Source organism: Chaetodon trifascialis, chromosome 2, assembly GCF_039877785.1.
Source record: "Chaetodon trifascialis isolate fChaTrf1 chromosome 2, fChaTrf1.hap1, whole genome shotgun sequence".
Lineage (NCBI taxonomy): Eukaryota > Metazoa > Chordata > Actinopteri > Chaetodontiformes > Chaetodontidae > Chaetodon > Chaetodon trifascialis.
Genome location: NC_092057.1, coordinates 17,326,419 through 17,338,866, shown reverse-complemented (window position 1 = coordinate 17,338,866; position 12,448 = coordinate 17,326,419). Strand labels below are relative to the sequence as shown.

At 41.7% G+C, this 12,448-nt stretch overlaps 1 protein-coding gene across 2 annotated transcripts in view; it reads left to right on the top strand.

Annotated features, from left to right (window-relative positions):
• prkcaa (protein kinase C, alpha, a) overlaps positions 1-12,448 on the top strand; it is a 138,886-nt gene that overhangs the window by 113,698 nt on the left and 12,740 nt on the right. For both annotated transcript variants that reach the window (XM_070972151.1, XM_070972142.1), the window contains exons 14-16: positions 2,068-2,148; positions 4,029-4,136; positions 10,227-10,367. In XM_070972151.1, the coding sequence (XP_070828252.1) occupies positions 2,068-2,148; positions 4,029-4,136; positions 10,227-10,367 (330 nt within the window). The remainder of the gene's footprint in view (positions 1-2,067; positions 2,149-4,028; positions 4,137-10,226; positions 10,368-12,448) is intronic.

Sequence of the window (12,448 nt, the reverse complement as noted above, 5' to 3'; positions counted from 1 at the left end):
TGAGTTTCTATGCAGCATGTTGACCTGTGCATGAGTGTATGTTAAGCTAAGCTGGAGGAGCGTTCCAGGGCAGCATGTGTGAGGCCAGATGTTACTCAGCAAAGATCATAGAGCAGCGTAACGCATGACAAAACTGCTGTTAAACACCTGGAGTTGTTTGTGTGTGCGGGTCACCATACTGTCCTGTATGTCTTGTGTGTGTGTGCGTGAATGCATGGTCTTAACATACGTGCTTGTGTGCTGTATGTGAGCCTGCTTGCACCAGCTGCTTCTACATGGCAGAGGAAGCTCCAGAGAGATGTGTGAGTTGGTGTGAAGTGTAATTATGTGTGAATAGGATCAGAGCTGATGAACACACTTATCTTGACCAGTGTCAGAGAAACCAACAGGAAGCCCTCAATCACCAGAGAAAATCTCACAGTTGATTGAGGATTCCTTTATCTCTTTATTGCTTTCTCTGTTGTGGCATTTGGACGTAAAAGATGTACCAGGTATACAATTGGCCCAACTATGAGTCATGAGCATTAAGGAAAATCATGTCTAATAACCTTCTTCATTAGACATTAGATATTAATACTTGCAGTGGTAGCTAAACTTTAGCAGCAGTTGCAAAAGCTTTTTGAAAGACAGGGTTTAGATATGATTAATTCATTCCCTAAAACCATATATCCCAGATCAGTAATCACTTTGAGTCCTTAATCACTAAAAAATGAAGAAAAACCAAGTGAATTCAGCCGCTTATGAAAGAGTTTGTGTTGTCAGTCATCGGAACATTTGGACAAACGGATGGAAGAGTTTACTTCACGATGGCTCTGCTGTTGTTTATCTCTGACTTGTTTTTGTGTGGAAAAAGTGTGAAGCTTGTTTTTCAGGTTCAGCTGCAGCAAAACATCATCCTATGAGAGCTGTTTCTTTCTGAGGTGCTTGTGTCGTGTAAAATGATATACAGCGAGTCTTTTCTGGGTTTTGTTATCTACTCCCTTCCCACGCACCAAATGCTCGCTTCTTGCCAGAGATCTCTCACTTCCTATCTTCTTTGCTGAACCGTGGCAAAAGTAATTGTTGCAGGTGATTTGAAATGTATGATGCCTGGGTCATCCAGCATCTCTGGCTGGTCACAGCTGTAGTCACAACCTCGCTTTATACATTTTCTTTGTCTGAGTCAAATCACAGTATCGGGAGCAAAGCAAGCACGTCTGTGAGCTTTCGATTGCGTGAAGCAGGATTTTTCAAGGCTGCTGTCAAACTTCATATGCGTGTGTCTGGAGCGTTTTGAGGCACAGTTGGCTGAAAAGCATTGATGGAAAAAATGTCTCCCACTTTACCAGTTGGCAACTTAACAAGGACAGTTAGGAAAGCACAGTTTGTGAACAACGTTTGATGTTGCATTGACTAATTTTATCATTCAGAGCTGCTGAGCTGCTTCACTATAGCAGTCATTTAGATTTACATAGAAATGAGACAAGCAGTGGCAAAGATATGTAACCTTGCTGGGTCGAGGCCCACAGAGTGTTTTGCCAAGACTTTCTGAAATTGTCCTGTCATGGATTCACAGAAGAAGGTGTATGCTCTGCTAAATGTACTAAGCTTTTGTTGGAGACCTGCTCATGATCACACATGTGATATGAACATCAGTATGAAGGTTTTCAGTATATGGATTAAATAAGACTATATTACATTACACAGGGGGAGTTTGTGCACTGTGAGTACATTATGGGGTACATCTTTGCGATCTAGTGATGTGTGCTTTCAATGCAGACAGAGGTACTGTAACAGTATACATAATAAGTGATGGAACTTGGTTTGAAATATTTATGGAATTTGTGACTAGCCTCATATTTAATGTACAGGTCCAGAGTGATCACATGTATGTTGTGATCTGTCTGCTGTTTATGATGCCCTACATTGTCAACAAGCAGATTTCCTTTGTAGGCAGGTAGTATACTGATATGAAAGTGGTAACATGCTTTGTTTTTCAAAAGTATTTAAATACTGGATCACAGTCTGTCTGACGCTTTCTGCAGCTTATGATGCCCTATTTCCTAATTTTTCTCTTCTTTCCAACAGATCATTGCATATCAGCCATATGGACGCTCTGTGGACTGGTGGGCATATGGAGTTCTGCTCTACGAAATGCTGGCAGGACAGGTGAGCGGTGTGCACACACATAAACACACACACACACACACACACACTTGCAGTTCTTATGTAATTGCCTGCAACAGATTATGCAGATAACTTTGCACAGATACAAGGTTGCTCACAGACTGCTCACGGCCACATTATTCCCACACTGAAGTTGCAGCAAGGCTCTGCAGAGGCCTAAATGTACTCAGGTGGTGCTTCCTAAAGACCTTCCCACCAGCACCAACTAATAATAAACACTGACATATAAACACACAAAACCACCATCTACCCTTGAATCATAGGGCATATCCTGTTTGGTGTAACCTTTCGCCCTCTTTCAGTGTTGTCAGCTGAGCTTACTTTTGACCCTGGTTTGACCAGAAGGCTTTTATACACACTTAAAATGTAGTCGCTAACAAATGGCTGATTGGAACTGAACTGCAGAGAGGTTAAAAGTAAAAAGAAAAAAAGTAAAGTAAAAAGAACTCCACTGATTTTACACATATAACAGAGGAAGCTGCGCACAATATGATAAACTGCCTTCAGCGATGTCACTCAGTGTCGGTGCAGCTGAAAAGTACAAATTTGAAAATATCTGAAAGAAATGAGCTTTCCACTCTCTGCAGCACGCTGTTCATCTATGCTTGACAGAGTGGCTTGAGGGTACATTAGCTGCTACTGGCATATTACATCTGAATATCTGACTGCACTGTTAGCGGCCGTGTTTCACTGTTAATAATGTAAGCACCAAGTTTTGGCGAGGAAGAAGAATGCTTAGAATAAAAAAAGACACTATTTCTGGATCTGTTGCAGACCTGCTTTTAACTGTCTGCAGTGAGTCTGACAATATTACAGGAGCTGCATTTCTTTTCTGAAAGTTGCTGTACAAATAACAAATTTGTATTGAATTGAGCAAATTGAATTTTCGCACTTCTTTGTGCTCCCACTAACCCTTTTGGGAAGCTTACTTTCCCGCTGCTTCTTTGAGGTTTGGTTAACTAGCACAAGGTGAAGAAGAAGCTCTGTGTGGTGCTTAGATTGGAACAATGTGACCTCAGTACAGATTAGCCTAGCATTAGCTTTTTATGCTGTCATCTGTGCTACACACAGAAGTTACCGCATCAACACAGAAGCACATTTTGGTGTAAGTTATATTTTGAACATGTCCTCTTTTGAAAAGTAAAAAGAAATAATAATAAACTCACCCATCAGAAGGTTTTTTTGACAGGTTTCAATAAAACATGTCTCCAGGACTCGGCACTAAGTGACTTGTCAAGACATTTATGACTTATTAACATATTTTTGAAGTGTCCTCCATTCCAAAAGGCCAAAAGCTGCATGCAAATAAAAGCTCCTCCTCAGCAAAGCAAAACATGCAGATGGAACTCAGGGCAAGTGTCAGCTGTTCAACAATTAACAGTTTCCATCTACTCAGATGTTCCCTTCCTCCATCTCCCCCCACCTTGTGTGAAATCAGGTAAAGAGGGCATGACGCAGACAGGCTATCTGTACCTGAAGGGACCGGTGGAGTGGAAATGACGAATAATTCATTTTATGGACTGTCAAAACACCCACATTATGGTTACTGATGATAACCACCCAGTGAGGAGGGAAAAAGCTGGGTCATCCACTCCATTTGCCCTGCAAGGTCTTCCTGTGAAACTTTCACCAATTCAGCACTGCCCCTTGTTGTTTTCTCCCTTTCTTTGTTGTTTTCTTTCTGCCTTTTTCTCCTCTATTCTTCCTTTTGGCACCCTGTTTAGTCAAATTTGTGTTTTTCTGCCCTCTTTTTCAGTATTCATCAGGGAAAACATATTCATCAGGGAAAATGTTTTTACTAAATCTGGTCACTTATTCATCCACTTTGTCACTCTCTTAATATTCTGTCTTTCCTCCCCCAGCCCCCATTTGATGGAGAGGATGAAGATGAGTTGTTCCAATCCATTATGGAGCACAACGTGTCCTACCCCAAGTCCCTGTCCAAAGAAGCTGTCTCCGTCTGCAAAGGGGTGAGTGGGCGCTCTTTGCCATCAGTGATTCGGGTGACATTATAAACCAGCTTGTGCGGTTTAGCCAAATAAACCCAATGATAGGTGAATCTGTTTGGTGTTCATAAAAGGTTGACATTGTACCTGCTGTCTGTGGAGCACTTTCTTCTCTGTTTTTCTGCTTTACAAACATCCATAAAAACACACATAATCCATCTGATATGAAACCTGCCTCTTCAGTCTTTTGTCCTCTTTAACTCGGTCTGTTTCCCACCTGCCCTGAAAATCCTGTAAATATGCATTTTAAGCTCTGTTTCTCCTCACTGAAGCCAAAAAAATTGAACTTCTTGTTGGAGGGCTGCAAAACCTTCAGGCAGGCTGTGTCACTGACGGCTGTAAGGCTTTTTTTAGCTTTCCGGGTTTAGACGTAACAAGTGAGAAGTCCAGCTCCACTTATTGTCAGGCTCAGGCTTTAGGCTTTGTTTGAAATATTGTCTGGGAACTCACCTACAAGCTGCCTCTCCTCCTCCCTCTCAATTTCTGTGCCTTTTACATGTGCATTATTTAAACAGGGAGGGAAACCTATCAGGTCATCCATATACTGCTTGCAAGTAGCCGTTTTCCACAGTTTGAATTAATCCAGCTGCACAGTAGAAAAGATACAGAATTTTGTAGATGTATAAGAATTGTGACTTCTAAGACCATCTGTTAGGTATCATACCCATACTTTCCCCGGCAGAGGAGAAACAGATTCACCACAATGTGTCATTTGTTACAGCAAACGATCACCAGGATGCATGACAGCAAATGGTCTTTAACAAACTAGCATACAGGATATTATACACTTAGCGCTCATGCAGTAGTAAAGTTATGATTCTAAAAGAAAATGGACTAGAAAGAGTTCGGAAAGGTCAGAAAGTCAAAAGGAAATCAAGCAAGTGTAACTATCATGAATTATTCAACAAAGCATGCTCACTTTTGCATTGACAAGCCACATTTAGACAGCGGCCACCTGTCAGTATTGATATTACAGTAAACATAGCTAGTAGCAGTGATGACGCTAACCTTAACTCTAACAATACAACAAGGTAGTGCAAAATTTCATTCATACAAAACTGTATCAGTGCAGGATTTAATGCATCAATCAAAAGAGCCTTTACAAACCTATGAATCAGTTACACCTGCATGTGATCAAAATCACAACAAAATAATGCTTTTTCCATCCTGAGCCATCAGTCTGCCTCCGCTGTCAAACCGGTGGTGCAGCTTACAGGACACCAGCTACATTAAACTGATCTGCTGTGAGGTGTTAACCGGGAGAGGTAACAGACCTGCGTTCTGAGTTGCAAGATCAGGTAATTTTTTTTAGAGATGTTGTTGCTGTTCCACGCAACTATATGGCTGCTGGATCTCCAGACACAGAAGGAGCTGAACAGTACAGTGGGTCAGTGCAAGTCAAACAACAGAATGTTTTGAAAGCAAATAACGGATTCAGTGAAACATGGATGACCTTTTTATAAGGTGGAAGTCACATTGCGATTCAGACCTCTTTTCCAAGTGAGACCTCGCCTAGACAGGGTCAAATCGCGGCATCGAGCACATAACAGTACAACAACATCACAACAACAGCAAAAATACATTGCATAATACGGTGCATAAACAAGGTCGCATTAACTAGTTGTGTGTTAATACTGAAACTCAGTGAAATCTGTGGTCTGCACCTCATTATTGTTTCACAGAATTGCAAAGGCAAAATATCATGTGCAGGAATTGTGCATATATAAATATATTTGACTGTAACCTCCCATCATAGACACGTCTTGGCAGTTACAGTAGGACTCAAGTTCAAGTCCTGGCAGCAGAGCTTTCAGTGTAGCCCGTTGAAAACGAGAAACAAGGACGCATAGATTATAAAGCAGGTGTATATAAATGCTGTTTTTCTTGAAATGTCCAGAAATACTCACAAGGCTTACAGAAAGGCACACATTTGTGTACATGTGTGCATACAAGGAATTTCATAGTGAAAGCAGCAGTTTTATTTCTGTCCAGAGGCAGTTCAAACTCAATGAGCTGTGCAGTAACACGTTTTGGCTCCTTGTCCCTTCCTCAACTCAAGTTGTTTCTCTTTGTCTCCGTTTTTCGTTTTCCCATCCTTTTCTTCTTCCTTCATCTTTCTTGGCTGTGTGTGTGCACATGTGTTCGTGTGTGTCCTGGTCTCGGCCCAAGTCCCTGTCTCAACCCTTGTTTGGCATGGCTGCAGCACTTCCTCTTAATGGTTACATAGTGCCTGCCAACAGCCTGACCCACAAAAGGAGGAGATAGAGAGAGATGGGAGGGAAGAAACAACAAGAGAAAGAGTGGTCGGAGGATAAAGAAAGGGTAGGAAGAGGAGGAGAATAAGAGCGGAGCAGGGGAAGAACAGATTTTGAGAGAAAACTGATGCTGATGCAGCAATGGATAATAGAAGGAGGATTATACAAGGAACTCAGTGAGAACAAATTATACAATATATCTGTCGTGTGCAAGCTTAGTAACTCAGTATACTGATAGAGTTTGCAACTGTTCATACAATCTGTACTCTGAGCAAGCCCATGTTTACTGTACAGCCAATGACAAGTATAAGTAGGTCACAGATGTAGATACATATTCATCTAAGTAATGGGATGTTACCTAAGGCTCGTCCATTTGAGTCTTGTTGTAGATCATTATGATGACTGGAAGAGATTTCTGTTGTATTGTCTGCAGAGAAGGTCAACTTTAAACCCATTTGTTTTGTGCACAGGTGCGGTTTGTCGTTGATGTTTTGCCCCTGTTCTCTCACATTGCATCAAACGAACTGGATTTTAGAGGATGATGATGGTGGTAGTGTGTTTGTTTTGAAAGCCTTGATGTACTCAGTCTCTCAGTTTTACCTGACCACACTCCCTGCTGACTTAGAGGCCCCATCTGCTTACTCTTTTATTTCATCTACTCTCATTCTCTTTTTCTCTCCACCTCCCCGACTTTCGCTCTCGCCGTCCCTCTCGCCAGAATATCAAATCCAACAATTTGATGCTCTCAGCAGAAACAGCAGGGAAACTTTCAAGTTACGTGCAGTTTCTCAACACATGCAGCTAAACCTTTTGCTGACACTTCATGATGTGGTGGAACCACTGAGACTCGAGTGTTAGCGCTCTTCAGACAGAACGATAAGATGTTCTCCATGAAACTTCAGCACCGCATTTTCTTTTTTCAGGATTATCCTTCACACTTATGCAAAGTAACTCAAAGGAGCTCAAGTTTCCAGAAAAAAAAAAAAAGAAACGTGACAGGGTGGCAGGCCAGCGCTCAGTCAGATTCAAGGACGTTTCAGGCTTCAGATGTGTAAGGTGTGTCATTTTAATGGTGACAGCCTTGTGTTTGCAGCAGGATGCATTCTCACCATCGGTGACAGTCCTGTGAACAGACAGAAAGCTGCAAATGACTTTTTCCTCCTCATCAACAGCTGTCTGATGCACTCTGCCAGCTGGATGCACTCTGCTAGTTCAGATGTGGCCCAGCCCAACAGCCTGTACTGTATGTAGAAGGGGCTTGCTGCAGAAATGCTGGCCTGCAAAAATCCTGCAAGTAGAAATTCAACACTGGCAAAAGTTTGCCGTTTAATGTCTCGCTTAAATGATATCTTTCACCAAGAAATAGAAAATAGAAAATCTGGCAGTGATATGTTTTCTCACTTACTCTCATTTGTCTGTAACTGCACATGTTTTTGTCCTTATTTTCTGATGTTTCATGAAACAACAACTGTAAGAGAAAAAGTGTGAGTGGCAGAAATTTTCACTTAATATTGTAAGCCTAGTTCAGGCCCTTGGAGGATTTTCTGCTCCGTGGTATCCAGGACATACTGTGGACAGCAGTTTCACCCGAAGTGCCTGTCAGCATGTCCTCGGGAAGAGTCTGCCACTGCTAGTGCATGTGCGTGTGTGCGTGCATCTGTGTTAAGAGGAAGAAGACAAAAACAAATAGATATCAGTTTGGCTGCTAAAAAAGCATAAAACCCAACACTGATAAGAGGTAATGAGGACACTTTAGAAATAAATTGAAGTAATATTTGAATTGAGGAATATTCAAAACAGCTTTTTGAAGTCTGCAGCTGCTATTAAAGAGACAATAAAAGAGTGATAAACCCCGACAGAACAACTGCAGCAACATCTGCATGTCCATTCTTCTTACCAGCAGAAGGTCTGTTTAGGCTGTTTAGTTACAACAATGCAAAAACACACTTGATCATAGTGGAATTCCTATCAGATTGTCTTATCACAGCATATTGACATATATGGGATGAACATATCAAAAGACACACTATGCAATGTAATACAGTGTATCTGTTCTGTCGCATCAGCACAGCGCAGCTGAACACTCGGGAGGGAGAATGATGGCAGACTCAGGCAGCAGAAATGATTCATAGCTTGAATTTTATATGAGGTTATTTCCCCCTTTTTTATGTGCACTGGACAAAGTCACTCAAAAGAAAGGACACTCTGAAAGGCTCCTCAGCTGCCAATCAGTTCTTGAGAAAAACAAGTTCAAAGTTGCTTAAAAACATAAGTAAACAAACCGATGCAACCATGTTATGTATGAAATGATGCAGTGGTGCCATGGAGTGTAATCTGGAGCCTAGACTCACAGAGACTGGTTTCAATCTTCTTATCAAACTCTCATGAAGAAGCATGCCTCCCAAAATAATATAAATACCGCTTTAATACAATAAAGCTAACAAGAAATGTCATCACTAAACAAAAACTGAGTTTAGTAAAGTTTAGTCCTGAAACCTTACTGCCAGGCTACTTTAAGTGCGTGCGTGCGTGCGTGCGTGCGTGCGTGCGTGCGTGCGTGCGTGCGTGCGTGCGTGCGTGCGTGCGTGCGTGCGTGCGTGCGTGCGTGCGTGCGTGCGTGCGTGCGTCTGCCTTTGGTCAGAGGCTGCAGTAAGATAGCCTAACACAGATTCTTCGCTCTGTGTAATAATAACAAAACACACACAGCTTAACGTGTCATATAATCCAGGAGAACTGCCAAGCTGACTGAGCAGCATGTGAAGGTGTGCATCGACAGGTCGGGGACTGAACCAGAGGTGCTGCAGTACTCTCACTGTGGGCACACCGCTTAAACAACAGACACTGCACACAATACCAGAGCCAGGAAGCCAGCCTATTTAAGCATCTGAACGGGCTGAGTCGAACAAAACATCATTTCCATTTCAGATTCCAGTGCATGAATAAGTCATTTTGTCCTTGGACTGTCAATACTTAAACCCACCAGGCTCTCTGTCTCTCTCCAAACTGCTTTTTTTCCCTCTCCTTAGCAATTCAGTCAGGACAAATCACTGCTCTGAGGTGGGAGTGGTAATGCTAAATATTTATGTAAATAGCCATTATGTTCCATTATGAGCAGGAATTGTTTTAATGCATTTAAAATTTGTGAACAAGCCCGTTTGTTTGCCCCCTCAGACAAACTCATGTTCCGTTTATGCAACAGTAAACTGGACAAACAAACATTTTAAATGACTAAATTACACATTATTTGGCAATTATGTTTATGTAATACCACTGGGCCCCTACATAATTTACCAAGGACAGATTTTGTTGTTGTTTTTATTGCCTGGGGGTCCCTCCTTCATTTATTTTGATTTGCTTTTTAACAAACAGTGTCCACACACAGTGTTGTGCGTGTGGTGCAAATGGAAGTAGCAGCACTTCTCTAATTATATCAGTCTTTTTCAGACCCATCGGTTTAGTTGTCATTTGCTGACTGAGAAAAGAGGTGGAATAACAATACTGAACACATCAGTGAAAGAGCACCAGAGTGGGAGAGTGAGAGTTTTCCTGATGCTTTAACAGTCAAAGTGCTCCCCAGTTACAGAAAAAAGCGAGGAAGTCAATGAAAAACGTTTGTGACTCGTGTGTTCCACACTGTGCTTCTCTTATTCTTTTATTTGAGGCCCTCCTAAAGCCTGCATCATTGTAAAGAGCAGAGAATCAATATAATCTGGCTGTCAGAGGAATCACAACTGTACTTCGCAATTTAGTCTCTTTGCTCAAACTCTGTGTCCTCCTTGTTGTTTCTCTCTGTGAGCAGCTGATGACCAAGCACCCGTCCAAACGTCTGGGCTGCGGCCCTGAGGGAGAGAGGGACATCCGAGAACACGCCTTCTTCAGACGTATCGACTGGGAACGCCTCGAGAACAGGGAGATACAGCCGCCCTTCAAGCCCAAAGTGGTAAGTGCTGTTCACAAACACTCTTACAGCAGGCAGTGTGCCTGCCTGGGATTTGATTCATACCTCACAGTCTAATTAAGTGTGATACGGTATAATTACTGCAACCAAGGTCATGATGATTGGTGGCCTCTCTCACATCAGCTCAGCCATCATTAAAATAAGGCGACATGTCCCATTGCACTTGTCTGTTCCTGTCACAAAGAAAGCGTTGCTGTCTGGGCTCTGTTTTTCATACGGGTGCGTGGTGCAAAGAGGCGTTTTCCTGAGATGCAGTCATGTTTTTTTCTTACCTACAAGTTTTTGCTGTATTTTCTGGTGGCTTGCCATGCATGACAGCCGTAGGAGGGGGACAGACGGGGGAGTAATGCTTTCATCCACCTGTTTTTATACACATTTTCATGAACCTTCTGCTCCACTGGATGGATGGAAAATAGCTAATAGAAAATAGATCAGCCATAGATTAATGGCATATTTCCATCAGAATTTATACCTTGTAAGATGCACATTAAGTTGGTCTTTTGCTGATTTTATGGATGCCGGTTTAATATTTATGCTACTTTTGGATAGGAAGCTTATTACTGCCAATTAAACAACATTTCCAGCCACTCTCTGTAAACAGCTGACCTGACTGCTTTGCACCATGCACCCTGATGCACAAAATCAGCACCTTCTGCCTTTCCGTCACCTCATTGCCATTGGTCCGAGTGCATTTATTCTTTCAAATGAAGTTGTGTTTTCTTTTGACTTTTCCTTCAGCTCCTCATCTGACATTTTTAGAAACTGCGACAGCTTTGTTTGTACTGGAAGAACAGTACCATCATCATGTTTTGTGCTGTCCAACATCCTTCACTTTGTACCATAACGCAATCGACAATCTCCCCTCAGGTTCAACACAATGTTACATACTCCTCCCGACGGTGGCCTTGTATGTCTGCAGATATTCTGCTTTCGTTTTAATCTAGCAATGATAATTGATGTAAAATTGATATGAATTGATTTTATACCACACATTCATGTCACATACATGCAACACAACACAGATAAACAAGACAAATAAACAGATGCAATATTCTGAACGGCAAGCATGTACACAAACAAGAACAGATGTGTTCATCGCTACAAGACAAATATGTAACGGCACGATGTTTCATGCCCCTCCTTACTTACTTCACCTTGGGCAGTATGTGTTCTTGGCTGTTTGTTTACCAACTTGTTCCTCAGCCTTCAGTCAGATTTGTCAGGGGACGTTACTAGACAAAACTCCTCTAGTTTCTGTTCTTTAAGTGGGTTAATTCTTCATTGCTTTTCACCTCTAAGTGTCTGACAGTATTTTTATTGATCAACTTTTATCTACAGGATGGACTTATATTCACAGGTGATGAAAGTTTAAACATCCTGCACACACTGTACAGCATTAGATATTCAGTGTCAATTAAATAGCATTCAAATAAAATAACACAGGTGGTGCATAGCGTAGCCACCCATCAAAGTTAGCTGTGAGTTCTGTAATGTGTTAAACAACAGCTTTCTGGAATATCAATGAGATGCTTAAACTGAGATTTACACAAACAGATTCCTGTCTTTCCCTCTGTCTTGGTTTGACTGTAAGGGCTTAAAAACATCTCGCCCTAAATCTGAACTGTTCGGATGTTTACAAGTACCGCAACCCACAAGCACACACAACTATACACACTAACACACACATGCAGATTACAGATGGTCCTAATCTATGCATGCCTCTTTTATGGTGGGGTCACTCTTCAAGGTTTTCATTAACGTGTCATCCAATCTCATTTGATGCGCTTAAGGTCAACGTAGTGAGGAAACACTTCTTAATATTCTTACTTACAGTAAATGTGTTAATGCGTTTCTTGGAATACTATGAAATTGGAAATATTAGCATAATATTGTAGTGAAAACAAATTGACTGCAAACTGCCTTAATTCATTCAAACACATATTTACAGCAAACACACACACACACACACACACACACACATACACACACTCACTCTGTCGTGTGTCTCTGTAGCTGCAGACACCAAACAAAGCATGCGTCTGTCAGGACAGGAGTTTGAAATC